The sequence below is a fragment of the Athene cunicularia genome (genome assembly GCF_003259725.1).
Source record: "Athene cunicularia isolate RWA chromosome 9 unlocalized genomic scaffold, athCun1 chr9_part1, whole genome shotgun sequence".
NCBI lineage: Eukaryota > Metazoa > Chordata > Aves > Strigiformes > Strigidae > Athene > Athene cunicularia.
In genome coordinates this window covers 24841050-24864959 of record NW_020799110.1, presented here as the reverse complement: position 1 = coordinate 24864959, position 23910 = coordinate 24841050, and the positions used below count along the sequence as shown (strand labels likewise).

Below are 23910 nucleotides of genomic sequence, written 5' to 3'. Positions count from 1 at the left end.
CCCTAAAAGCGGGGGGTGGCAGGGCTCTTCGCAACAGGTGCCTGAAGCGGCCTTTAGGCGGTGGCAGGTGATGGGCTAGTGAAGGAGGGAGCCGCTTGCCGGCTGCCTCGCGGCACCGGTGTAGGCAGGGCCCGCGGCCGCCCTGGGGCTCGTCTGCTTCTGCTTTCTGTCGCTGCCGGGAGCTCAGGTTACTTTTATGGGGTAGGTCGTTTCTGAACGCGCGGGACGGCTGTAACGCTGTTTTCCTGATGTAGGCTGAAGATTGTCTGGTGGATAACTCCGTAAAAATTCAGTAGAGTGTCCCGGCGGGATCGGGCAGTTGGATTTTCAAAGAACTGGTATCAGTAAGCTTCAGCTGCGTGCAAAAGGCTGTGACTTGCATATTGTATCTGCCCCGTTACCTTTATATCTGTGAGCTGGAGGAAGGAATAAAATTTTAGCTGTCTTTAGATTTTAAGAAGAGTTGTGAGACAAACAGGGGAAGAAAAAAAAAAAAAAAGGTCTGGTGCATGCCGTGCTTTCAGCACTTTTCTAGAATGTTTGAAGCCAGACCATAAACACCAGCCAAATGATGAAATCTGTGCTCTGAGAAACGTAAAAAATTATTTTTTAAGTAAGGGGAGGTATACAGCTCTCAGCATGAGAGGAGCTGGACTTAATTTGTTCTTAAATGTTCAGTAGTAGTGTACATGTTACCTAATTTGACTAGACTTTCTGTCTGCTCTAATGTGATTTTACTGTAATTTGTATAATTGTTAGTGTCATAAAACTTCCATGCTCGGATAATGCACGCTTCCCAACCTATACATTTGGGATAGTAATTACACACTTTAACTTTCAGGTTAAAAAGCAGGAGGAATTAAGAGGCTTTTGGAGATCCTATCTCAATTTGGAGCTCGTGACAGTTTCATCTTATTTGAAAAAGAAATGTGGAATACACTGAAATGAACTGAATGAAAAAATGCTTTGTAGGATAAAAACTTACCAAGAAGCAGAGCTTCAGGGTTTAACTAAAAAGTTGTGAATATGATTCCTTCACGTAGTGAAGTTTTATTCTTCCAAATTGATTTTTCTGTTTCTTATCATAGTTAATTAACTTTCCCTAAATTTGGCAGTAGACAGGCCTCTAAATTTTATACTGTGGGGAATTGATGATTTTGTTGCACTATTCCACTTCTTTGAAATAAGAATATACACGTTCTCAAAGTTAAGCAGGAGATGCAAGGATTTGAGCTGACAACTTCTATCTCCTTGTACAGCAGTAACAATAGAAATTGTAGGCTTCAAGAAATGCTGGGCTGTTTGTTTAAACTTTCTTTAGGTAGTGGGTTTTTTGAATAAAAAAGGTTTTGATAATGTTCTGGTTTTGTTTGAAGAATAGAGCAGTGCCACTAGTGTACAAATGAAGTTGGTTCACAAGCAGGTTCTTAGTTACTATTTTCTGTACAGGTTTGCTTTCTGTGAGTGATATACTGAACTAATTTTGTTGAGTCTTTAATATATAATCATATTGTCTCTGTCCTTACTGATATCGGATACAGGCAGTATTGGTGCTAATATATGTGTATTTCAACACCAGAAAAACCTCATAACAATAAACCACTAGCAGAATAGGCTTACGGTTGAGATTTGTATTCATTAGAAAGGATTAAAAAGTTTAAACTGCTCTATTCCTTTGTAATCTTAAAAATTGCATGCACACAAACCAGAAGGATGATTGCAGGTGTCTCATTCTTTCTCTTTTATGACAATGACATCTTGTAACTTGAGCAGAGGAGGAAGACTTGCCATGTGAATGATGTTTCCAGCTTTGTGTTTTACTTTACGGGTGAACTTCGGGCAGAGTGGTTAATTGTCCTTTTCCAGGCTGTCGTTCTGCAGCCTCAATCTGTACTGCTGCTATTGAGTGCTTCTCCCTTCCTTGCCTTGGAACTGCTGCTGTCTTAGCCAGTTGGTGATGTGTCTCAGCTGCCTCAGGCTGGTAGGAAGAAAACATAGCAACCCTATGCCCAGAATACTCCAGCAAACCCCAGAATTCTGCCAGCCAGCCTAGGTGATCTAACATACTGAGGGGTTAGAGTGACAGTGCTGTCCCAACACAGAGAGTAGGGTTGCTTGCCGGAAGCATGGTGGTTCTGTGTAAGCATTGGGTCCAGCTGGCTTCAGTCATGGGCAGCCATAAACCTATGCCCTGTTTTGAGCAGGGATAATACTTGCTTCCTGGTAAAATTCAGTGACCTTTTTTGAGGTCTTGTATGAATGGAAAACATGAAGTACATGCTACCTACAAATACCAGTGTAGTATGGAATGTGTTGTCATAGACTTTATGAAGTCTTGAATGCCCACTGATATCAGCGCCGTTTTTTTTAAAGTAATCCTGACAAAAGCGCTTGTTACTTGGACTAGGATTTGCATCAAAGGGCCTATTTCAGCAGCTGAAGTTTTAACAGAACATAACGCGACTGAGACTTTAATCATTGTTGGTTACTTGAAGAGCTGAAGTATCATGAAGTATTTTCTTTGTTACTTAGCAGTGGAAATTACTTTTTTGTGTTACAAACCACCAGGCATTTAAGAATTGTATTTTACTTCCATTAAGCTCTGACTGGAAATCAAATGGGTAAAACGTAGAACATTACTAAGATAGTAATTAACTTTGTTAAGGGATTGTATGTAAGTGGAAACTGTCTCGTTCATAGCAAACAGCATTCTGAAAGTATTCCAGGATGAATAGATGACTTAGTGTGAGTGTGTCTAACTTCCAAGAACTGAAAGCATTAGGGGGCCACAATAGTGTGCTTTAGGCAAGGTGCTTGGAGATTCTTCCCCAACTCTTGTGATGGAATTGTTGTAAAATGAGCATAAAGTGGTGTTTGGTAGATCTTGTTCTGATAGCATTTCTGAACAACTTTGAAAATAAATGGTAAGAAAATGTTACAAAAGGATGTGCAGTTTGTTTTACAGTATTTGCACTGATTGTGGGGTTTTTTTGCCAGTATCTCTGTAAACTGTTTTTTAAAAGCTGAATTTCCTAGAAATATGCTCTTTCTGAGTGTAACAGGAAAAGCTGTGTGCAAAAGAGTATCTGATTTGGAGTGCTAGAGCTTCAGCATTACCAGCAGTTGGCCTTTATGTGGATTTAAGAGGAGGATGATTGTTTTGGTATCTGTACCAAGATGAGATTTAACAGGCTTGATGAAAACGGAGTTTGATTGTTTGGCTTTGGCAAGAATGAAAAGGTGAAGCATTTGCGCTTCCCAGGCATGCTTGCATAGTCTTTAAGCGGAGCATCCTTAATAAGTATGATTATCTTCATTTCAGCTGAAGGAATTAGTTGACTAATTTAAATACAGTTGACTCTGTGCAATTTATATACAGATGATGCACAGTAGACACTTATTTACATATACATTAACATGAGAATGCTTTGGAGGGGTTGCCAACAAAAAGGTTGAAAGCCACGATTCTTTGGGTTCACTTTGTACTAGTTTCCCTAGTGTTTGATGTGGACTTTAAGCCTTACAGGGAAGTGGACTGCAAGGTTCCGTATTTCAATATAACAGATGCCCTTCCAAGTAAAATTACGGTAAGAGTAGGATGATTGCAACCACTGGGTAATACTATATAATTATACTTACACATGTCGGGTCCTTCAGAGAAGACCTGAAAATAATTGTTTTTAATTAGAAGTGATCTGAAACTTTGTCTGCATTCAAAAACTGTAAGCACTTTTTGTATGCTGGTCTACCTTTACTTGTATTGCAGTGATGAAAACTGGAGTGTGAATGCAGAAGTGGTGAAAGTATGTATTACCTGTGTGTGTGTACGTACATGCACGAATTTTGAAGTATGAATGCATTTGAAGTGGAAGCTGACATTGTTTGCAGTAAGGGGCAGCTTGCAGGCTCCCAGTGCCATAGGTTTTTTCCCTTACTTAAGTGGAATTGCTTTCTCTTAATCTGTACTTCCTTTGAGATCAGTTCTGAGTTGTCTCATCCTCTCTATTCATTTTTTGTACCTTTCCACCAGCTTTGTATGGCTTCTGTTTAAGTCGTTCTGCAGAATGTATGTTGTGTTCTTCTGTAGTCATTGACTACTAATAGTTCTGATTGCTGGGGGATTTTTTTATATGTTACCGAAATATTTGCAGAATGCTCTTGCTGGTTTTCCAGTAGTCTGTCTTTCTTCTCATTGCCATTCAGAATGGTGAGAGGGTTACAGAGTCTTCTTTCCGCCTAATTGCTGTAGGCACTGCAAGGAGGAGCACTGTATTTGTGGCGATATGGGGGTGTGGGAGAGTGCTGTGTTTATTTGGGTGGAAGGATATGTCCACCTCCCTTAAGACTATTACCCCACAACTTGGAAATGCTGAGGCTGAAGTGAAGCTTGAACCTCTTAGAGGTTTTGTAAGTTTAGAGACAAAATGTGACAAAATCAACATTGAAAGAGGAGCAGAGATGCAAAAAGAAGGAAGTGCAGGAAGATACTAAGTGAAGAGATGGAAAGCTTTCAAGTAAATGAGAGTCCTTATTTAGAAAGGAGGATACACAGAAGAGAGTAGATGAGAAAAGAACAGCCTTGCCACAGTGAAATGCTAGTCCAGCAAAATATGCCTGTTGCTTATGGCACAGGAGAATTAATGCTGCTAGAACTTCATGGGGCTTTGGTAGAAAATAGTGCGTTATACTTGAAGATGACTAGTTTGCTGTAGAACATTTCCAGAGAGGTTTATGTCAAACTGTTGGGGTTTTTATGTTGGTCAGGTGATTAAAACATGCTGCTCTGGGGGAACATTCTTCATACTAAGCAATGTAAATGGCAGGTTGTTTAGTTTTTAATTCTTAATGGATTCTGTTGTCTTGATATGCAATCTATTATCAAGCTGTAAAAAATAAAAGCAATTCTATTTAAGTTAGTATTCTTGCTAAGTGTGGGGGGGAAGTCAAAGAAAATGGAGAATCTTAAAATTCTCTTGCATCGAGTTTGAGTGTTTTGTGAAACCTGATGATAAACTTTTTGACAGCACTTACTTTCTGATTTCCTAATTTTACACAAACAGTTCTTTCACTTTTGTATACTAGGTGCTGCTAAAACTCTTGGCACAGAGCTGGTTTTAGTGTTACTTTAAAAAGCAAACTACTAGTGCTTTATACAGCCACCAAACAGAGGTTTATCAGTGCAGCTATACTGATACATACAGATTCCTGCCATAACATATTCTGTAACTAAAGCAGTGCATGTGTAATTATGACTCTTTTTTCGCTTCATAAACTTTATCTACAAAATCGTGTTAAACTGTGTTAAACAGACTTTAAGTAAGACAGCATTTCAAGATGTAGAAGAGGAAGTGACTCAGGTACCAGATATTAACAGTTAACAGGTCTGGTTTCATAGTGTGCCCTCCTGTCTTGCTATTTGTAGTGAAAAATGGGCACTTGCAGAAAGAGAAGTGGTAAATCTTGTAAATATACGCAGAAAAACAGATGATTGAAGATATCAGGATTAAAATATGGGAATCTTCTTCTAAAATAATAGAAGGGTAGTTGTGAACAGTACTCTTGTAAGAAGCATGTGGGTTTACTTGTGAGCTGCGATGCAGTGATTTATATTCCTAGAAGTACATAGGCATACTGGAAAAACTGGAGAGGCATCTTCAATGCCATTTCATTTTCCTTGGTGTTTATGTACAAGAGCCTTTTTAAAGCAAGGGATTTGGTTTTATTCCTGCCAGTGATGCTAGCTGTAGGTGCCTTTTTGGTCTGTGAATACATAATTCAGAAATGACTGGACCCAACTGTCAGCTTGTCCTAGGCTCTGAAGAATTTAGCAGCAAGTAAACAAATAAATAAATGAGCTAGCTGTCAAATACAGAAAGTCTTTTGCCGCTTACTTCTGTAATACTTGGGCTGTTGATGGTTGATGAATTTAGTGCTGGTGAAGGACTGGAATCCCATGCTTGAAATGCCAATAGTAATAGACCATAAGTATTTGCATCCTTTGGCTTGATGCTTCAAGAAAGAAATGGGAAGAAACCGAGGTTGATAAATGGCAGATAGGTGATAAGTGATAGATGATAAATGACATGGGGGAGAAGTCCAACACATGTGAACTTCTGCTGTGGGTTATGGATTTGTGTGCCCTGGGAGGAGCTCTCAGGGGTTGGAAGTATTTTGAAAGCATGCCCCACAACAGGGAATGTTTAATTCCTGAGACATTCTCTAGCCAATTGAGAGTTGTGAGGCTTTGAAACTTAATTCTGCAGTGACTCTTGCTTGCTTGTAGCTACAGTTTTAATGTTGATGAGTAGTGGGATTGCTGCTTTTTCCTCTGTTACTACTTCTTCTGATATGCTTTTCCCCCACTTCCAGTTGCTGAGATTTAAGGCTTTTCCTATACTTGAGTAAATACTTTTTTCTTTTTCTTTTTTCCCCTGATTCAGTTACTGAAATCATGAATCCTGTGTATAGCCCTGGATCTTCTGGGGTTCCCTATGCAAATGCCAAAGGAATTGGTTATCCAGGTAAGTAATGATGCTTTTTAATGAGTTTTAGTTACACTCATTGTTTGTAATCCAGAAGAAATAGTTACTTATGAATGCCTTTGTATATGGTAATCTGTTTGGGGATTTGGGTGGGTTTTTTTAAATTTGAAAAGTGATGTTTCAAGAGTGATATTAGTTCAATTATACTTCTAACTTCAGTATCTCTTCCAAAGCAGCTTATTTTATAGGGGCTCTAATAATTACGCCCTGCAAGAAGAGGAATCAGTCTATTTCTGCGGTTAGTTGTCTGGCACTGTTAACCTTTCTAGCCTTTAATTCTTGTTCATGCTGTCTGTTTTATGACTGCCCAAAGCATAGCAACAAAGGTGAGATGAAGAAAATGGCCAAAAAATGGTTTTAAAATAGAAATTAAATGTATTTCTTGGTTTCTCTGCTTCTCATTTGGCTTCAAATTTTGCACCAGGGCTTTTTCCCTTCACCTCTTAACATATGTGTGAGCAGGCTTCATTTCTGATGTTGCCATAGTTCAGAATTTGGATAAGGCAATAATTAGATGTGAACAGAACTTCCCAGGAAGGCTAAAGAGAAGGGCTGTATGTCTCTGTAAGGCATTTCAAGCAGTATGTCTTGATGCAGTCTTTTTTTCTGATATATGTGGGGTAATGGAATTATTCTGTCCTGGGGGAGGCTGGAGGGTCTTTCAGCTCACATTTTATGTATCATAACCAATTAAACTCTTGTAGCTTTTACAGGGAAGCTGTTTTGTGATTTAGTTGGCATCTGTGTTGGGAACTAGAAATCGTTCTGTGTCGTTACTGTTTATATGCTTTGTAGCTGTACTACATTTTCCTACTGGTATTTACAGTTTTTAAATTTGCTTTTCAGTTTAGGTAGTATACTGGAGTTCCTGTTTTCCTGTTCCACTTTTCCTTCTTCTAAATACTGGTTCATAAATGAATTTTCTTTACTGTTGACTTGATTGCTTCAAAAACATTTTCATTTTTATTTTTGCTTTTCAGGTACTTGTATTTTTTTCCTCAAACTAGTGTACATTTCTTGATTTCCACAGTGTTTATAAGGGAAAAACAAACTGTGTTGCAGTATTACAAGTCTGAGTGACTGAAATGGTGCATTAATAAATTGTAAAGCTGATGCCGTGTAACCATAAGTCCCTCAGGATGGTTTTATTCTCTGTAACTGTCTTAGTTATATGGGCTACAATAATTTTATAATAAGGGAAGCAGCAGTGGTTTACTAATTAATATCTGTTACAGTACAATTATTTCTATATTTGTAATTACTTTTTCAAGGCTTTCTTTTACTTTAGGTAAAGATTCTTATGAATTATTTAAATGACTTTGTATTTTTATCTCTATTAACTTTCTAAACAAAGATTTTTATTAACCAGGGTTTCATTTGTACTTAACCATTTACACGTTGCACTGAAGCTCTTGCTTATACTAATCTAAGTGGCACCTTAATTTACTTAGGAAGATATACTATTGTATATTTATAAATAGCAGTTGAAACAACATTACAACTTATAATCTTTTTTTTATTCTACTGTTATACATATTAGACTACATATTAAATTGTGCAAGTACTGTATATTTGCACCAGTCTTTACTTGGTTATAAATTAGCATAACTAAAATATATGGAGTTGAAGTACAGTTGTTACAGAAGTGCCTCACATGTCATGCTATAAGTTGATCACTCAGAATTCTTTCTTATAGCAGTCAGTCAGTTGGTTAACACAACCGTGACCCTTAAATTCAGCAATAAGGTCTACAGTGTTATGGTGTTACAGATAGTTTGCTCATGTGCCTGGTTCAGGCTTAAAAGATTGTGGGATAAACAAAAAACATTCTCTAAAATGAAAGGTAGATTTGCATTTTAAGATATTTTTTTAAAAAAAAAACCAACTGTTACATGACTAAGTCTCCCTTCTTTGCATCTCCTAATTTAAAACCTACAGATTCTCCATTCAGAATCATTGCATTTACATGGATTTCATGGTAATAGAAAGTAATGAACATATCGTTAGGTGGAACGTGTTATTTAAAGACACTGTGTTTCTAAAGCTGTTGCATATTTAATAGCTGTTTATATTATGCTGCATCTATTTGAGGTTGTTGATTGGGTTTACAGTACCAAGGAATCAATATCCAGATGTTCTCATATGGATAAAAGTTCTGTGTAGAAGTCAAAATTGCTGCTTGTCATAGTTATATTTTTCACAAATTACTTGTTTCTTGAGCAGCTCATAGTGGTCTACTGTGGAGCTAAACCTGTGAAGAAAGAATAGAGGAATGAAAATGTAGACAACATTAATGTTGCAGATCTGTAGTCAGTTTTGAGTAAGGTGTCAAGCTCTACTAAAGCTTTTTGCTAGCAGCTTGTGAATTTGAAAATTTAAGAGGTATTTACACTCTAAAAAGTTGTTTTGAATTGGATATGTTATTTTTACCTTTGATTTTTAAGCCTAATGCTTTTCTTAGTCTTATCCATGCTGACCACCTAATAGTAGTACCAAGTGTATGTCACTTGATATGTTTACAGAGTTCTTTACAAAACTAGGTTGGCAAATATAGCACCGAGCTAAGGAATTTTTATTGTTAGAAGTAATTGCTAAGGCCTTTGGGATTTATAGTGAACTAGAAGCTCTTCAGATTAGAATAGCAGTTTAAAACTAGCAGCTTTAAGCCTGATGGTGAATATACAAATAATAATTGCCTTTTATCTGGAGAAGTTGAAATCTTTGTATGTTGATAACAAAATGTGATGGTAACTCTGTCTTTCTAAATACAAACATTACTCAGTTTTAAAGTTTGTAATAATGTAAATAATTTCTGGAAAAATAACAGCTATGATTAATTCAGAAATTTCACTTGTTATGATCTAATTAAACTTCGTATCTTTCAAGTAACTGTAGCTTTTGCTAAATGCTCTTTTTTGCCTTATGTTGGAGGTCAGTGTATTGCAATGTTAATTCAGCCGTAGTGGTTCTTACATTCTGGTATAGAAGCATTTACCTGTCATTTTGCTGATACCACAGTGAATCACTTGTTACTGTTAACTGTCATAGTACGTGCCTGAAACTCGTGAGCTTGTTTGATAACTGTGTCAGATGCAACAAATGCTTTGGACTACCTAAGGTTGCTTTGTACTCTCCATTTGTGATACCTCTGTATCTGGAGAGTCAGAATCACTCTGACTTGGGGATTTTTTTCTGTGGAAAAAGTCCCTTTTCTTCAGATAAATATTTTTTGTACATCAGGTCTTAAAACTCAGAGGGGAGGAAGGTTGGATAGTTGCATGAAACTTTGTTGTCCAACTAGCTGAAGAGTTACTTGGTCAACTTTGAGATTTGCTGAAACAGGGATGTAAGGGAGAATGGCACTTGTGACTCCTTAGCTAGTTCCCTTCATCTAGTATTCAGCTTCAGGTGGCTTGGGAGAAGAGGAGTCCAGTGTTTCAGTTGAGGAGGTGTGATTGAAGGCCATCTGTTAGCTTATCTCAAAAGATGTACAGCGAAAAATCTTTGAGAGTAAAATCTGGTTAGACTCTGCAATCAGTCTAGAAAATAACTTTGACATGTTCTTTCTTCTAGCTGGCTTCCCCATGGGCTATGCAGCGGCTGCGCCTGCCTATTCCCCTAATATGTATCCTGGAGCAAATCCTACCTTCCAAACAGGTATGTGTAATAGGTATGTCCAAGCAGTAACCCAAAGTTCAGAAGTTGATAGAACTAAGAATGAGGAAAAGCTGTAGGGGCTTACAATAACACTTATACTGTGGGATAAGTGTTACATTACTTTGAATATGACTCATAAGGAATCATCTGATAAATTAAAATTAGTATAATCTTGTATTGTCATACTGCTTTCACCTTCAGAGAAGGGAAAAGCTGAGGTTTTAGCTGTTGTTTCTGTATTTCAGGCTGATACTTGAGGATTGCATCGTGTTTGCCTTCACTACCGCCTTCATGATTCTGCTTGCTTTGCATCCTACTGATTGTTTCCAGATTTCTGGTTTTCCTTCTGTCTGTGGTCTTCAAAATTCTTCTTTTTCATCCTTCTCTTAAATTGTATCTTTCCAAGCTCACCTTGCTGCCTTTTTTCTGCCCTTAAGATTGTCCTGCAAGAACTAATTGTCTGGAAAGCCTGGTTGCTGGGTAAAACTGTTTTGTCCATAGTAGATACTGGGGGAGGATTTAGGTAACTGCACTTTCATGCTGGTCATTTAAGAGAAAGGGAATGTGATGAGCCAAGGAAAAGGAATAACAGACATGAGAGAAACCAAAGCACTCACTCAAGTTGTTTTCATGTAGTTGTGTTTTCACTGGTAGAAGATGATTTTGATGTGCTAATGCTTGAAACAAACCAGAAACTGTTAGCATTTAATTTCCACTTAAACCAGGAACATACATCTGATGGAACAGTGTTCTCCCTGTGGTTATTCTGCATAGTAAGGAAATCCTTACACCACTTTGTTAATGTAGAGCTGGGCCATCTTCAGGAACTCTTTCACTTGCATTTAGTATGCCATTTTTTTTCAGAGATACATGTGACATAACCAAATTTGTCACTGAATGCCCATGTGTAACTTACAGGTCTAGTAAAGGATGCTGCTTGAAATTGGGAAGCTTATGTTGTGGAAGCCTGCTTGTGATGTTGAAGTTCAATGTTTGTCATGTATGGCATTTCATTAACTACCAGGAGACTCTAAAAAGGGCATGGCAACAATTACTGAGGCAAGGGTATGTGATCTAAAACGTTTGGCTGCAGAACCTGTTAGAAGTGTGTAGCTGTGTAGCTTTCCTTAGAACTGTGGAGTATTCTAGTTGGTACAACCTGTGTCTCTGTTCAGTTTGCTGCTTAGAGGCATGGTGAGTGCAGAACTGATCTTGACTTGTTTTCAGTCTTGAATTTAAGGTAGGGAAGTGGATGGGTATTGTAAGTTCCAGTAATTAAATAAAAGATATATCTATCCTTTGGATACAATATTGCCTCTGTGAAAGTATTGTATCTGGAAGTACCAGCTTGTACTTGCACTGGGTTGTTCAAGAACATTTTTGAAAGTGATGTTCAAGGGATAGCAGTTCCCGTCAAGGGTATAACTCAGCATGGGAATCAAAGCCCTATATGGGCTTTTATTATCAGCTTGTATTGCTAATAGGCCCTTCAGTTTCATGGTTGAGATTACCCTGGTGATGTGTCACTGCCTTCTGTGCTCCGCTGTATATATCATCACACTGTATATATCATCAGGATTCCTGCAACTATGCTGAGGAGTAGCTGTAGTTTTTCATCTTAGGATCAGATAACTGAAAGTTCCAGTCTTATTACTGGTTGCAGTTAGCAAATCCTGCTGCAGGAAGATGAAGATAAATTGCATGAAATCAATTTACCAAATCATAAGACTGATGTTTTTATCCAGTTGATTGGTTTTTTCCCCTCCATGTCAGTTATGTTATAACAAAACGCTATGTTTTCTGGGGAAGATTCTTGACCTGTTAAATTTAATCATGTTGTAAGATTAGTTTTCATTGATTAATCTTGGAATACATCTCATGCTACATACCAAAGTTAGAGTAAGAAATGTTTTACTTTTGTGTGAAAAAGGAATGAGAACATACAGAAGTTGTATACCATCTTCAACTGTCCTTAATTTTTTTTAAAGCTAGTACTATTAGAGTCTTTATTGCAGTTGAATAGAAAATAAGCTTTGATTTCAAAACTAAGAATAGCTTTAATTTTTAGTTACTCTTTAAGCTATGAACTGAAGTTCAGAATGTCCAGATTTTCTAATTCAGGCAGATAACAACTTGAAAATAATACTACTACTGGTAGCTGGGATTTTAAAATAATTTTAAAAATAAATTTTCTGATGTAACTGCTTGTTTGTAGAATCAAAGCTTTTCTAAATTCACATCACACAGCAGTGTTTAAATGTGCTGTGCCACTGCTGTTCAGAAAGGATACCTTTTTTAAAGGTATCTTTCTTAAATTTCTGTGGTTTTGAATAACCATGTGGCTTACCTTTTAAGGTTTTTATGCCTTGAAAGAGAGGAAAAAAATCAAATGGGAAAGCAGAATACCTCTTATATGGATGTACCACTTGGCAAGGATGAAAGTTAAATTGCCTGTATGACTGTATCAGTGGGTTTTTAGAATGAGAGTGGACTTGACTGAGGGTGTAGTTGTAGTTCTGTAGTGATGCTACATGTTTGGGTTTTGTAGTGGTCCATACTAGAAATAGAAGTTAGTTACTTCCTCAACATGCTCTATTTGTCAAAAATTTAGGATCTCTAAAAACAGGGGTTCAGAGTAAGTGCTGTGGTAGCTTTCTTTAGTGTCTCTAAAGGTGTTAAATTCTATTAAAGAACCAAACCAAAGTAAACTTACTTGTTTGTTAACATAACAATTTTGAGTTTGAAGGGTGGAATGAAATTGAAAAGAAACTCAGACTTCTGCAAAAAGAGGAAAGGTCATCTGTCATCATGCTGTCTGCACAGACTGATTTTTCACAACACAATTGCCAGTGTTCTCTCTGCTATATGGCTTCAGATCTGTTCTCTGTATTGAAGTCAGCACATTCTAGACAGTTTTTAAAGTCAACCTAATCTCTATTCTGATAGTCTCTTTTTTTTTCTGTAATTACCAAGGTTTTTTTTATTTCTTGTGTTGCTCTAGTACTAGTTTGTACAAATCCAGTTACATAGAAATTGTATCTCTAGATGTTGTGTCTCCTAGTGTGGTGGACCTGCATGAGACCCAAGATCTTTTCAGCATAGCACAGACTAGGGGCCTTGATTCTTTCTCCAGAATAGAATTATGCCTGTTGTTTGCTACCCTAAACGTCATTACTGGTGGCTGCTGCTGCTAAGGTATTTCTATTCTCACTCTGGCCATTAAGCCGTAGTATAATGTTGGGAGTGTAGCACGCAACAGTACTTTTATAGATCTCCCCCATGTGTCATCAAGCCCTTGTTCTGTTATCTTGAGACCTTGTCTGATGAGGGCAGGAGAAATTGCAGAAGAACTGTCTTTAGGCAGGGTCTGAGCCAGCAGTTGCTACTTATCCCTGTAAAAATTGAACATTTACAAGGGAGACTGATTTTGAGGACCTTGTAATAGGAATGCAAAATTCTTCCTGATGGCATCTGAAGTCTTACTCTAACATATGAAAATAATTCTTAAGTGATGATTAAGAGTATGTCTGATACACAAAAAGATGATTTAAAGTGCCTTCAAAGTCTACTTTGTAGTTGCAATGAACTCTACAGTGCTTACGTTTTAAAGGTATGGCCTTTTGTGTTTATTTTAGCCAGTTCAGAAAATGTCAGAAAACAAATGAGAGAGAGTAAATGTAAGTTGAGTAGAGGTTACAGGTTGTATCTCTGTTCTCTGAAAATCCATTGTGAGCTCTCTACATGATTCTGACTTTTGAAGTTGTTATTCTTGTGCTGTGTTGTCATCTGCAGAAGGCAGCTGCAGGTTAGTTAACTGTTGCTGTGTTGCTGGTACAATTTGGGGTGCATTGAAAAGTGGGCTGATACTGACATGTACCAAATCCTCCTGTGTAGGAATGCTGCCTAATATGCCAAATACAAGTTTTTAATGATATTACTACAAAAATACAAATCCTTCTTTTAATCCCATATCCATAGATTTGAAAAGCATATTGAGCAAAAATCCAGTTAACTTTTCATGTGTAATTGACGCAGTCAAGTATTATTTTCAGACTGTGATCGGTATTATGTAAACGGTAGGACTTGTGGTTGGATATTGATAGTCACATTGAATACTCACATGAAGATAAAGGAATTTGGAAGTAAAGAAACTTGTTATCCCTGACTTCAGTAAGCGGTGTACTGACACTTGTTTTTCATGTTTTTAATGCAGATTTACCTTTGTTTCAGGTTATACACCAGGCACCCCATATAAAGTATCTTGTTCACCCACTAGTGGAGCAGTGCCACCATATTCTTCATCACCGAATCCCTATCAGACTGCTGTGTACCCAGTTCGAAGTGCCTATCCACAGCAGAATCCGTATGCACAGGTAAATGAACAAAACAAAAAACCTGCCTGTTCGGGTAGTGTTTTGTTTACCTTGAATACCTGCTTGAACTCTTAACTTTATGTCATACTTATTTCTTCATGGATGGAGAGAATTTTTAGCTGCCTATAGTAAGAGTTCTTAAACCAGTAATTTACAGAGTGTGTGTGCACTCTTACATTCTCTCTCTCACATGACAGTTACTCTGCACTTACTGATAATGTGTTCAGTCTTTGAAGAGACATTAGATTCAGTAGTTTTAAAAATGTGTGCTGGAAGCTAGAACTACCACATGCTGATTTAATTTTGTCAAAGGCCTCTGGTGATTCAGGGAGTTACCAAGTCTCATACTAGGCAAATTGTTAAAAACTGTTAGAAATTGTACAATTAAGCATATTTTGTGGAAATGTTGGCCCTCTTTTTGCATAGAAGAAACTTGCCTGGCATGTACAAAGTAGTTGAAGGGAATTGATTAATGAGCATGTAATGAGGTTTATCTAGATAGGATATATTCCGTAAAAAGAGGATAAATGTTAAAAAGTTGTCTGGTGAAATGTAGTTGGGATAGTTGAAATGAATGTTTTGGCTTCTGCTCTGGAAATACGCTGCATCTTTAGGGCAGTGCTTTTATTTCACGGTATATTCATGAAAGAAGATGTCATTTATCTTCCTCATCAGATGTACTCTTAACTACTTAATTTACTTTTTTTTTTTGTCTCCAACAGCAAGGCACTTACTATACGCAGCCTTTATATGCAGCACCACCCCACGTAATTCACCACACCACAGTTGTGCAGCCTAATGGCATGCCAGCAACTATGTATCCTGCTCCCATTCCACCACCAAGGGGAAATGGTGTGACCATGGGGATGGTGGCTGGGACTACTATGGCAATGTCAGCAGGTACGTGAATTTATAACCCTGATGCTTTCTTGATGAAGCTCCCCTTTTAGTTCGAGACAGAACGCAGCTGCATTACAAAAATGTGATGCCAGGGGTGTACTTGGCAGAATCACAGAATTGTTCAGATTAGAAGGGACTTATGTAGGTCATCTAGTCCAGCATCTTCAGAGTGGGTCCAGATAGATCAGTACTTGTTCAGTGATAATAATGTGATCATCTCTAAGGATGGAGATATCACACCCCTTTCCAGCTATTAGTATTATGGTAAAATATTTTTTCTTTATATCTGTATGGAATTTCACTTACTGTTGCATCATTTGCTTCTCACCAGCATCAAGAGACTGACTTCCTTTTCTCAATACATTTCTCTATGCCTAGTTGAAAACAGCAGCCACTTAAGGCTGAGGAACAAACAGTATTTTCAGCCCACCCCTCATGTCACTGACTTTATGTTGGATCTAACTTTTTATGTATTGGTACTACTTGTAAGTTTTCTGTGTCATAGGCAGTGATTAGGGATGTCTGCTTCCTAATGCCACACTCTTAATGATAGACTTTTGGAGAGAATATTTAACCAATCATATAGACTCATCTGTGAGTGTTTACTGAGGTAGCATCATACTTTGTTACTCAGTGGGTCTTAACTCAAAGAAATTCCATATTCAAAGGGCACTCAGTTCAGTAATATAAAAAACAAACACCATGCTTGCTTTCAGAGTCTGTTTTTATATTGTCAAATTTATCATTTAGTTTGAAGAACGTGAAAACAAGAGAAGTTGTGTCACAAACTGAGCAAACATTGGAGTTTTGTATGTGGGCAAGCTTGTCCCAGGTGCTTGTTACTGTTTCTATAAAGTGCTCTAGAGTAGGACTGTTAAAATCCTGCTATCTCAGCCTGTTTGTTTCTGAAGCCTCTTAGTCTGTAAAAACCTATCTGTAATAATGCAAACAAGAACTAATTTATTCTGATTTATCAGTCAAGTTATCTCTACCATCAGATATTCTTACGGCATATAAAGCCTGCTGTGGGAAAAAAGTTTTGCAATGAATAATGCTTATGTTGCAGGGTTTCTGCTAGAGCTATTTTTGAGTAATGAGTATCTTTGTGTGCATTGGACTAAACATCAAAATGATCCCCTTGCACAAATGTTTGAAGGAAGATTGGGGCTGAAGTGCAAAATGATACTGGTAATTTTAGATCGGAAGATGAGCATGCTGCAATTGTTTTTAAAATTAACTCTCTCCCCCCTCCCCCCCCTTTTTTTTTTATTTTTCTTTCCTCTGTACTGGAATTTGTGCTTACTAAAAAAATTGTTCTCTTCCTCCTAGGTACTTTGTTGACAACTCATTCCCCAACTCCAGTAGCCCCTCATCCAGTTACTATGCCCACATATCGGGCTCCAGGAACACCAACCTATAGTTATGTGCCCCCACAGTGGTGATCATCCTGGCAGTCAGTGTAAGTTACCAATTGAGACTGAAAGCAGTTAATCTTTCTGATAAATGACAGCATTGCAGGTTCTTTTGGGGAGATTTTTCAGAAGGTAAGCAGTTTGGGGTACTTCTACAGTATTCTAATTGAGTAAGAATACACAAAAATTATTGCTTATGTAATAGCTGTTCCCTGCAAAGGAGAGAAGCCTAGTGGGACTTCTTCAGTGGTCTGTATCTGCAGAAATGATGAATCATTTTCATGGTCTATGATTGTTGAGTATGACAGAACGAGCCTCGAGTCTGCCTTATTATACAATACATCGCGTCTAAGTGTATTCAATATTTTGGATTCGTTGGTAGTTGTTGAATTCAGCAGTACTGTGATTCCTGAAGGAAGCAATGTGTGGAACTTCGTAGTCTTATTTTTGATTGGTGAAATATGTAGAGAAAGTAAGTGTGTTGCCTTGTTCTGAAGGTGAATCTTTTTTACAATCTGCTGAAACAAATACACAACCTTGGGTTAATTTCATATATTCACTGTTTCAGGTAAGTACCAGTTCATACACCTTGCAGTCAGCATGGAAAAATCGTTTCTAGTGTGGACCAACATTTATATCATGGGTTTCAAGAAAAGGAGTTTAATTTTGAAATCTGCTAAGGTGGGATGGATTTTGGGGGCGTAATGTGTGTCAAACTGACACAAAGCCGAATGTTTTTGGGATCCTCCCTTCTGTTCCTGGTTTTTGGGGTTTTTTTTTTAGCATAAATTCAGAACAGCTTCATTCGAAATAAGGACTCGTCAGACCAACTGAACTAGAAATTTTTAGCCCATTTGGTTTATGACAAAGTTAACTTTAACTTTCTCAGGATTTCTGTTTCAGCAGTTAGGAGTCCAGAGTTCTGTGATTACAGGTGACTGTTACCTTTGAGTTGGTAAAGCAACAGCCATTTCTTATTTTGCTGTGATGCTACATATTGGTCTACAGATCCAAAATGTTTCACATACAGTATTTCATCTGAGAGTAGCATATTACATGTGTATAAAAAGTGAGAGTTCTGCTGTGACTAAACTCAGAACTGCTGATTATTAAATCTAGCATAAAATAACTTTCTAATATTACACCTTCTACTTAAGACAAATCTGTTAGTGATGATGGAAAGCCGGAATGGACAGGATGGGAGAAAAATCAATATAGTGAATTTTTAACCTAGAAGCCTATAGATTTCAGTTGTCTGGAGAAGTGCTAGATAGCATTATGTAATACTTAACGTCTGTTGTGTGTGCATATCCATGTGGTGCATGAAATGTTAGAATGTTCTGCTACACTCAAATAGTATTCCACATAATTGAGAGTATTTCCTATTTTTTCCCCCTCTTAACGTAGGTTTGAAGATGGGAGATATGCAATCAAGAAATTGAGGTTTAAAAGTTGGTGCTGAAGCCCTCATGCCTCCAACCAGGACTTTTCTTCTGAATGCTTTCAACACTTGGCTAAACACTACTAATTCCTGATCACTGAAGATTTTCCAGTGCTGCATATCTTACATCTTGGAACTCCAGCAGTTAGTCTTAAAGCAAATCCTGTTTTGTGGACTGTCTTGCAATTTTTTAGCTAATTATAATGATAAAAAGGGAGTATAAATTTATTCTGATCCATATCTAGTTGAATGCATGTTAAAACACAAAAACAAAGCTTGCTCAATCTACCTGCAGTGACTGATGCAAAAACCATCATATGCAAATCCAAAGGAACCGGAAAGTATTTTACAACTTGTATCACTAATGCACTGTTGTAATGTATGCAGGGTCTTAAAAGGTAGAATCATGAAAGTGAGTTTCTTTATAGAATACCATAATATACATTAGTTTAGTGCTTCAGCCTTTTTCAGGTTGATGAAGTTGCCAGTTTAAAAGGGGCATATTTTTATTTAAGTCATGTATTCTTTTCAAATTCAACTACTAAATTGGAGTGACTGGAAAATGAGTCAGACAAACTGTAGAAATCCCGCACACAATTAGTTGACTTCATACCTTTTCATTCTCATTATACGGATTCAGTGTTATACAGATGTTCTTAAGGATCAGAATGAAATGACAAAGGTAAAGCTGTGTGTGCCAGTAAATAAAGCAAACTTCCTTGAGGCAAAACTGGCTCTTAGGAATAGTAGGAGGTGACATCACCTGCATAAGGAATTGCATGTCCTGGGGAGATATATATTCAGTACTATCTTTCATATGATGCAAGATGTGTCAAAGTGAGACTGCCACACAGACTGATAGAAAAACACTTTCTTTTAGTTCTCAGTTCAGGAAATTCATGCTGTTTTTCCTAAAGAATGTTGTAGTCAGTTGAAAATGTATGTGCAGTTCATCCAGCTTGCTTTCCTGAAACTTAAGAAATGCTAGGGCTTTCTACAACAAACAGGAGTTCAGCTGCATGTTATTCTGAGGAAAGCTTGTGTGCCTGATGAGTATGTTAAAGGGGAACAAATCATTTTAACACGATTTCCTTATTAGCTACTTGCAGTATGGACTATGGATATGCTGTATGAGGGCTGCCAGAATACAGAGATTTCAAATAGCTCTTTTTTTTTCCTGAAAATATTTGTAATTGATGTAGGAGCCATTTGTTAGTTACAACAATTGTTTTCTTAGTATTTTCTTTTTTTTAACTTCCTAAATTGCACTTGGAAGCACGTAAAATAAGACTTGACTGCAGATTAGCATTTCATTGCAATGAGTCATTTCTGATATTCTTTTTTGCAACTTCAATTTTTAAAAAGTACCTCAAAGCAAATGCTGTGGGACAAAGGGCTAGCCTTAGAACCCATTTGTATACCAAAATTGTTATGGGGGAGATTTTAAATTTTTAAATTTGAATATTGCACATAAAGTCAAGGTTTTTCTTAAACCTGCCTGACTTATGATTCCCAAAAGATGCGATTTTCTTTTGTTTGATACATTCTGCCTGCAATAAATTATGCAGTAAATGGTTTATAAAATGTTGTTCCCTTTTAAGTGTTTACACAGAGGTATATCAGGCTGTATTGTTCTTGTAGGTTAACTTCCATTCAGAAGTAAATTTTCTCAGTTGTATATCTAGTTATGCTTTGTTTTGGGGTGTTCTGCTCCTGTAGAGATTTGGCAGCTACCTCAGGGTAGCATCAGTGCTGACTTAATGCTGCCATTCCAGTATCTGCCCTGGTGGGAGGCTTATGTACCTTCATAACCCGTTGGTTGTTAAGAGCCTTCAGTAACTTTATTTTTTACAATAAGCACTCCCATATTTTGTACTTTCTTTTTTTTTGTTTGTTTAATAAAGTTTAGGTTATTTTGCATGAATCACTGTCAGTGGACAGCCCCCTTATTTCTGATGCCATGAACATAACTATGTTGTTGAAATAAGTACTTTAAACCTTACTCATGAGCACTTACTGCAGCTTAGGGATTTCCATATGTTTTTATATGGAGCAGAAAATTACCCCAGACAAATTTATTTGAATCTGTACTGCTTCGTTCAAGTCTGTTTAACAATTCCATTTGTGTAGTAGATTTGCAGCTTTGATTAGTCAGGTGTGCCAGAGTACAGTGAGCATTAATACAGGCCATTTGTCCATTTTAGCTGGTAGAGTGTGACATTTTGTTGTCTTAGCATGATTTTAACAAAGAGCTGAGGCATGAAACAGTGCTTTATTGGGGAGAAGCTGTAAAGAACAAGCTCAAAGCTTTGCTGTCTCCTGTTTCATTACCCAACAAACTAAAGCTTTGAAAATCATAGGAAAGAACTTTCATGAATGCTGCAATAGATAAATAGTTAAGGAATGAATATGACTTCCTAGATATTTGCTCTAACTTCAGATTCCTAAATGTCATCTTGGAATTGGTCTCTGTATAATATTCCATAACATTTAGGCAGTCTCACTTACTTGAGCACTTTTTTTTCTAAGTTGCATTATGGGATTCATCCACGAGGGGGAAACTACCTTTTTTAAAAGGTACTACACCTTCCAGTTTCGATGGATTATAATCTACTGGGAGGGTGGAGCATGTCTCCATGATAAGGAAAGTAACCAAAAGCACAGTGCAGGGGGACGGGGGAAATATGTGTATATATAACTATCTTAATGGTATTTTGTTGCAAATAGTAGAAAGCATGGTTATAAAACTGCAGCAGGGGAAACTGTACATCATTAAATAGGCGTTTACACAGTGAGGGTCTTATGAAACATTCTCTCCTGCTTTTTATATAACATTCCCTATTTAGAATTCCTTTATAAATAAATACACAGTATGTGTTTGCACTAGAGCTCCTCAGCAAATGAAAAGAGCTAGTGCAGTAGAGACATTTCAGATCAAGCTTCTCTTTAAAAAAAAAAAAAAAAACAAAACAAAAAAAAAACCAACAAACACTTTTATGGCAGCTTTATATGATTAAAAACAAAGTACTACTTTAAACCTGGAACCGAAAATAACTGTTGCAGCAATAACAAAGAGAAGTCCAAGAAAGATTTTTTATTTTTTTTTAATTCAAATTTCAGGTGTTGAGTTTAGATATTTTTTAAAAACTGAGGTATTCCCTATGTCAGTAACAACTGATGAAAATGTCTTTTAAATGTAGCAGCAGCAAAAGAAAAATGGCTAATAATTGGCACCAAAACTGTGTAGCCCTAGTCAGTGGCGTGGTGGTTATTACTGAAACACCAGGAAGGAAACCAGAGAACCTACTACTAGATCTTACTTGTGCTTGTTGTAACCATCGCCTGTTTGAAGTTTCTAGGAGATGTGCAGGAATGCTGTTCAAGAAAGCTTTTTTTTTTTTTGAGTGTACTATGCAAGTTAAATGCTTAGATGCTGTGGTAGATGGAAAAAAAAATCCTTCTTTTTAGTTGAAGTCCTTCCTTGTATTGCTTCATCCACTGAAAAAAAACCCTGAACAACAAACCACCACCACCACCCGTAAGTACCACCATGTCTTAGTGTTGTCTGAGAATAGTTCATGGTACAGAGTTGTTATACCAGGGTACTCAACGTTGACTACTGTTCATTGAAGCGTTCTGGCTTCACTGCTACTTGGGTAGTAAGGCCACTCAAGGTATCTGAGCAAGAGTTAGAATTGACTTGGAATCACTCCCCAGTGCTTAAACAGAGCATTATACACCATTCATTTGGGTTTAGAACATACTTTTGCTTGAATAGGTGAGCACAGTGATCTGATACCACCACTTAACTGTAGGCTTAAATTCATAGCAGAGAGTAGTAAATAACCATGTATGTGAAACCTCTCATCTTAGGAACGTGAACAGTAGTGATGCTTCAGCTGGATCTTGTGGGAAAGAGACCGGATGCTGTGGTTGTTGAAGGGCTCTTTGCCATTGCCCAGGATGTGGTTTGTGCAGCCACCGGTGGGAACTAGTCAGGAGCTGGATCCTGCTGCCTCCTGCAGGTGTCCCTGGCTGGCCCTAGCATGCACGGGGGCATGTACAAGTGTGTGTGAACACCTGGTCAAAAGACACAAAGATTTAAACTCATTCAGGTTGTTCTCATTAATAAGTTTCAGCTTTCTAATCCTGTATTTTATCAACTCTAAGCTTCCTGCAGAGACCCTCAGATTTGATGAGGTAGAATGCCAATTAACAGGAACAACAAAGTTAGGATAGTTTTGTGCATCAAGCCTCGCCAAGAACCAAGTTCATTCTGAGATCTCCTTTGAAGTAGTGAGGACTCTTAGCAGGCTGTGTACACCTCTTGTTTGGGAGGGTGTTGAGAAAATAAGGTGTGTTTTGGAGACAGAAGAGGAACAGTGCTTATCTGGGGACAAGGAAACCTTTTCTTGTGTGGGTTGAATAGAACACCAAAACATCTGAATTCCACAGGTAGTAAGGGTCCATTTGGGATTTTTTAAAATATTCTAAACGATTTATGGGCTCTGAAGTTTCAACATCAAGAACGTGAATATGACTTTTCTAAACAGTTGTGACTTTTGGGCACTTAGCAGGCAAACTGGGAAAGCTTTTTTAGCTGGCTGCTGTACAGACTTGTTTTAAGTAGAATGGATTTGTTAGTGGGGTTTTTTTATTGTAATGCTATTATTGGCTGCCCTCCTGTCTGAGATTTGAAAAAGTGAGTGCATGCAATGGAAGTACAAGAGGCCCCAGTAATAGTTCTCCATGTTTGTTATGAATAGACACAGGTTTCCTTTTTATGACTTTTTTTAAAACTGTCTTACAAACAGTTGTATTGGTACTTTTTTTAAGTTTAGGTCAATGTTGTCTTCCAGAATAAGTTTTAAGGCATCACTCACTCCTGCATTGAACTATCATATCAACACAAAGAGTGGAGATTCCATTCTGAGCCAGTTCAATTGTGAAAATTCATACTTTTTTATTTTTTATGCAATTCAATGAGTAGATGAGCTCAGATTTAAATTCTTAAAAGCACGTTTATTGTAACAAGAATTGTTATGTATTAATACTTCAGTTTTCAATAAAGATTGACTTGTGTTGCTTATTGTGGGGGTTTTTTTTCCTCCTGTCTTTGGTGACATCCTTTAGAAAAGATTCTGTTGCTGGATAGCAGTGTGGTTTGGTTAAGTGACTTTTCTCAGTAAAGTTTCTTAATGTCTAACAAAACACAGGGAATAAGCTGCCCTGTCTGAGAGCATGGTAGAGATGGGGCAACCCTGCCTCACGCCATTTTGGGACATTTCCTGGGGTTTGAGATTTTTATTAATTTATAAAATAACTTAAAGAAAATGGAATAGATGGAAAATTTCACAATGCTTTAGCGTTTACTTGATACCAAATCAGTGCTGTTTCAGAGGTGACAAGCCTTGAGCAGAAAGCTGTTATAAATCGGTGTTCTGAATGTTCCCCAGAAGGAAAAGAGTTGAGTAGGTGTAAGGTGTGGGTAATTATCCCATTTCTTTAGAGTGTGGGTGGCTGTAAATGACACTAATGTTAAAATGTAAGTATGTATATTGGGGGGAGGGGGAAGGGGGGCAATG

At 37.4% G+C, this 23910-nt stretch overlaps 1 protein-coding gene across 1 annotated transcript; it reads left to right on the top strand.

Annotated features, from left to right (window-relative positions):
* The first annotated feature begins 24 nt into the window (after positions 1–24).
* Positions 25–23414, top strand: FAM168B (family with sequence similarity 168 member B). The gene is made up of 7 exons (XM_026854791.1): positions 25–37; positions 6441–6521; positions 10116–10199; positions 14430–14572; positions 15295–15472; positions 16802–16931; positions 18292–23414. Exons 2-6 carry the CDS (start codon positions 6452–6454, stop codon positions 16912–16914), a joined length of 588 nt encoding a protein of 195 aa, XP_026710592.1. The 5' UTR covers positions 25–37; positions 6441–6451; the 3' UTR covers positions 16915–16931; positions 18292–23414.
* The last annotated feature ends 496 nt before the right edge of the window (positions 23415–23910 follow it).

Excerpts from the sequence above, each read along its gene's own strand:
- FAM168B (XM_026854791.1), top strand. The coding sequence starts at position 6,452 with ATGAATCCTGTGTATAGCCCTGGATCTTCTGGGGTTCCCTATGCAAAT. Across the intron at positions 14,573-15,294 it reads AGCAGAATCCGTATGCACAG|CAAGGCACTTACTATACGCA; the intron begins GTAAATGAACAA and ends TGTCTCCAACAG. Across the intron at positions 15,473-16,801 it reads TACTATGGCAATGTCAGCAG|GTACTTTGTTGACAACTCAT; the intron begins GTACGTGAATTT and ends TCTTCCTCCTAG.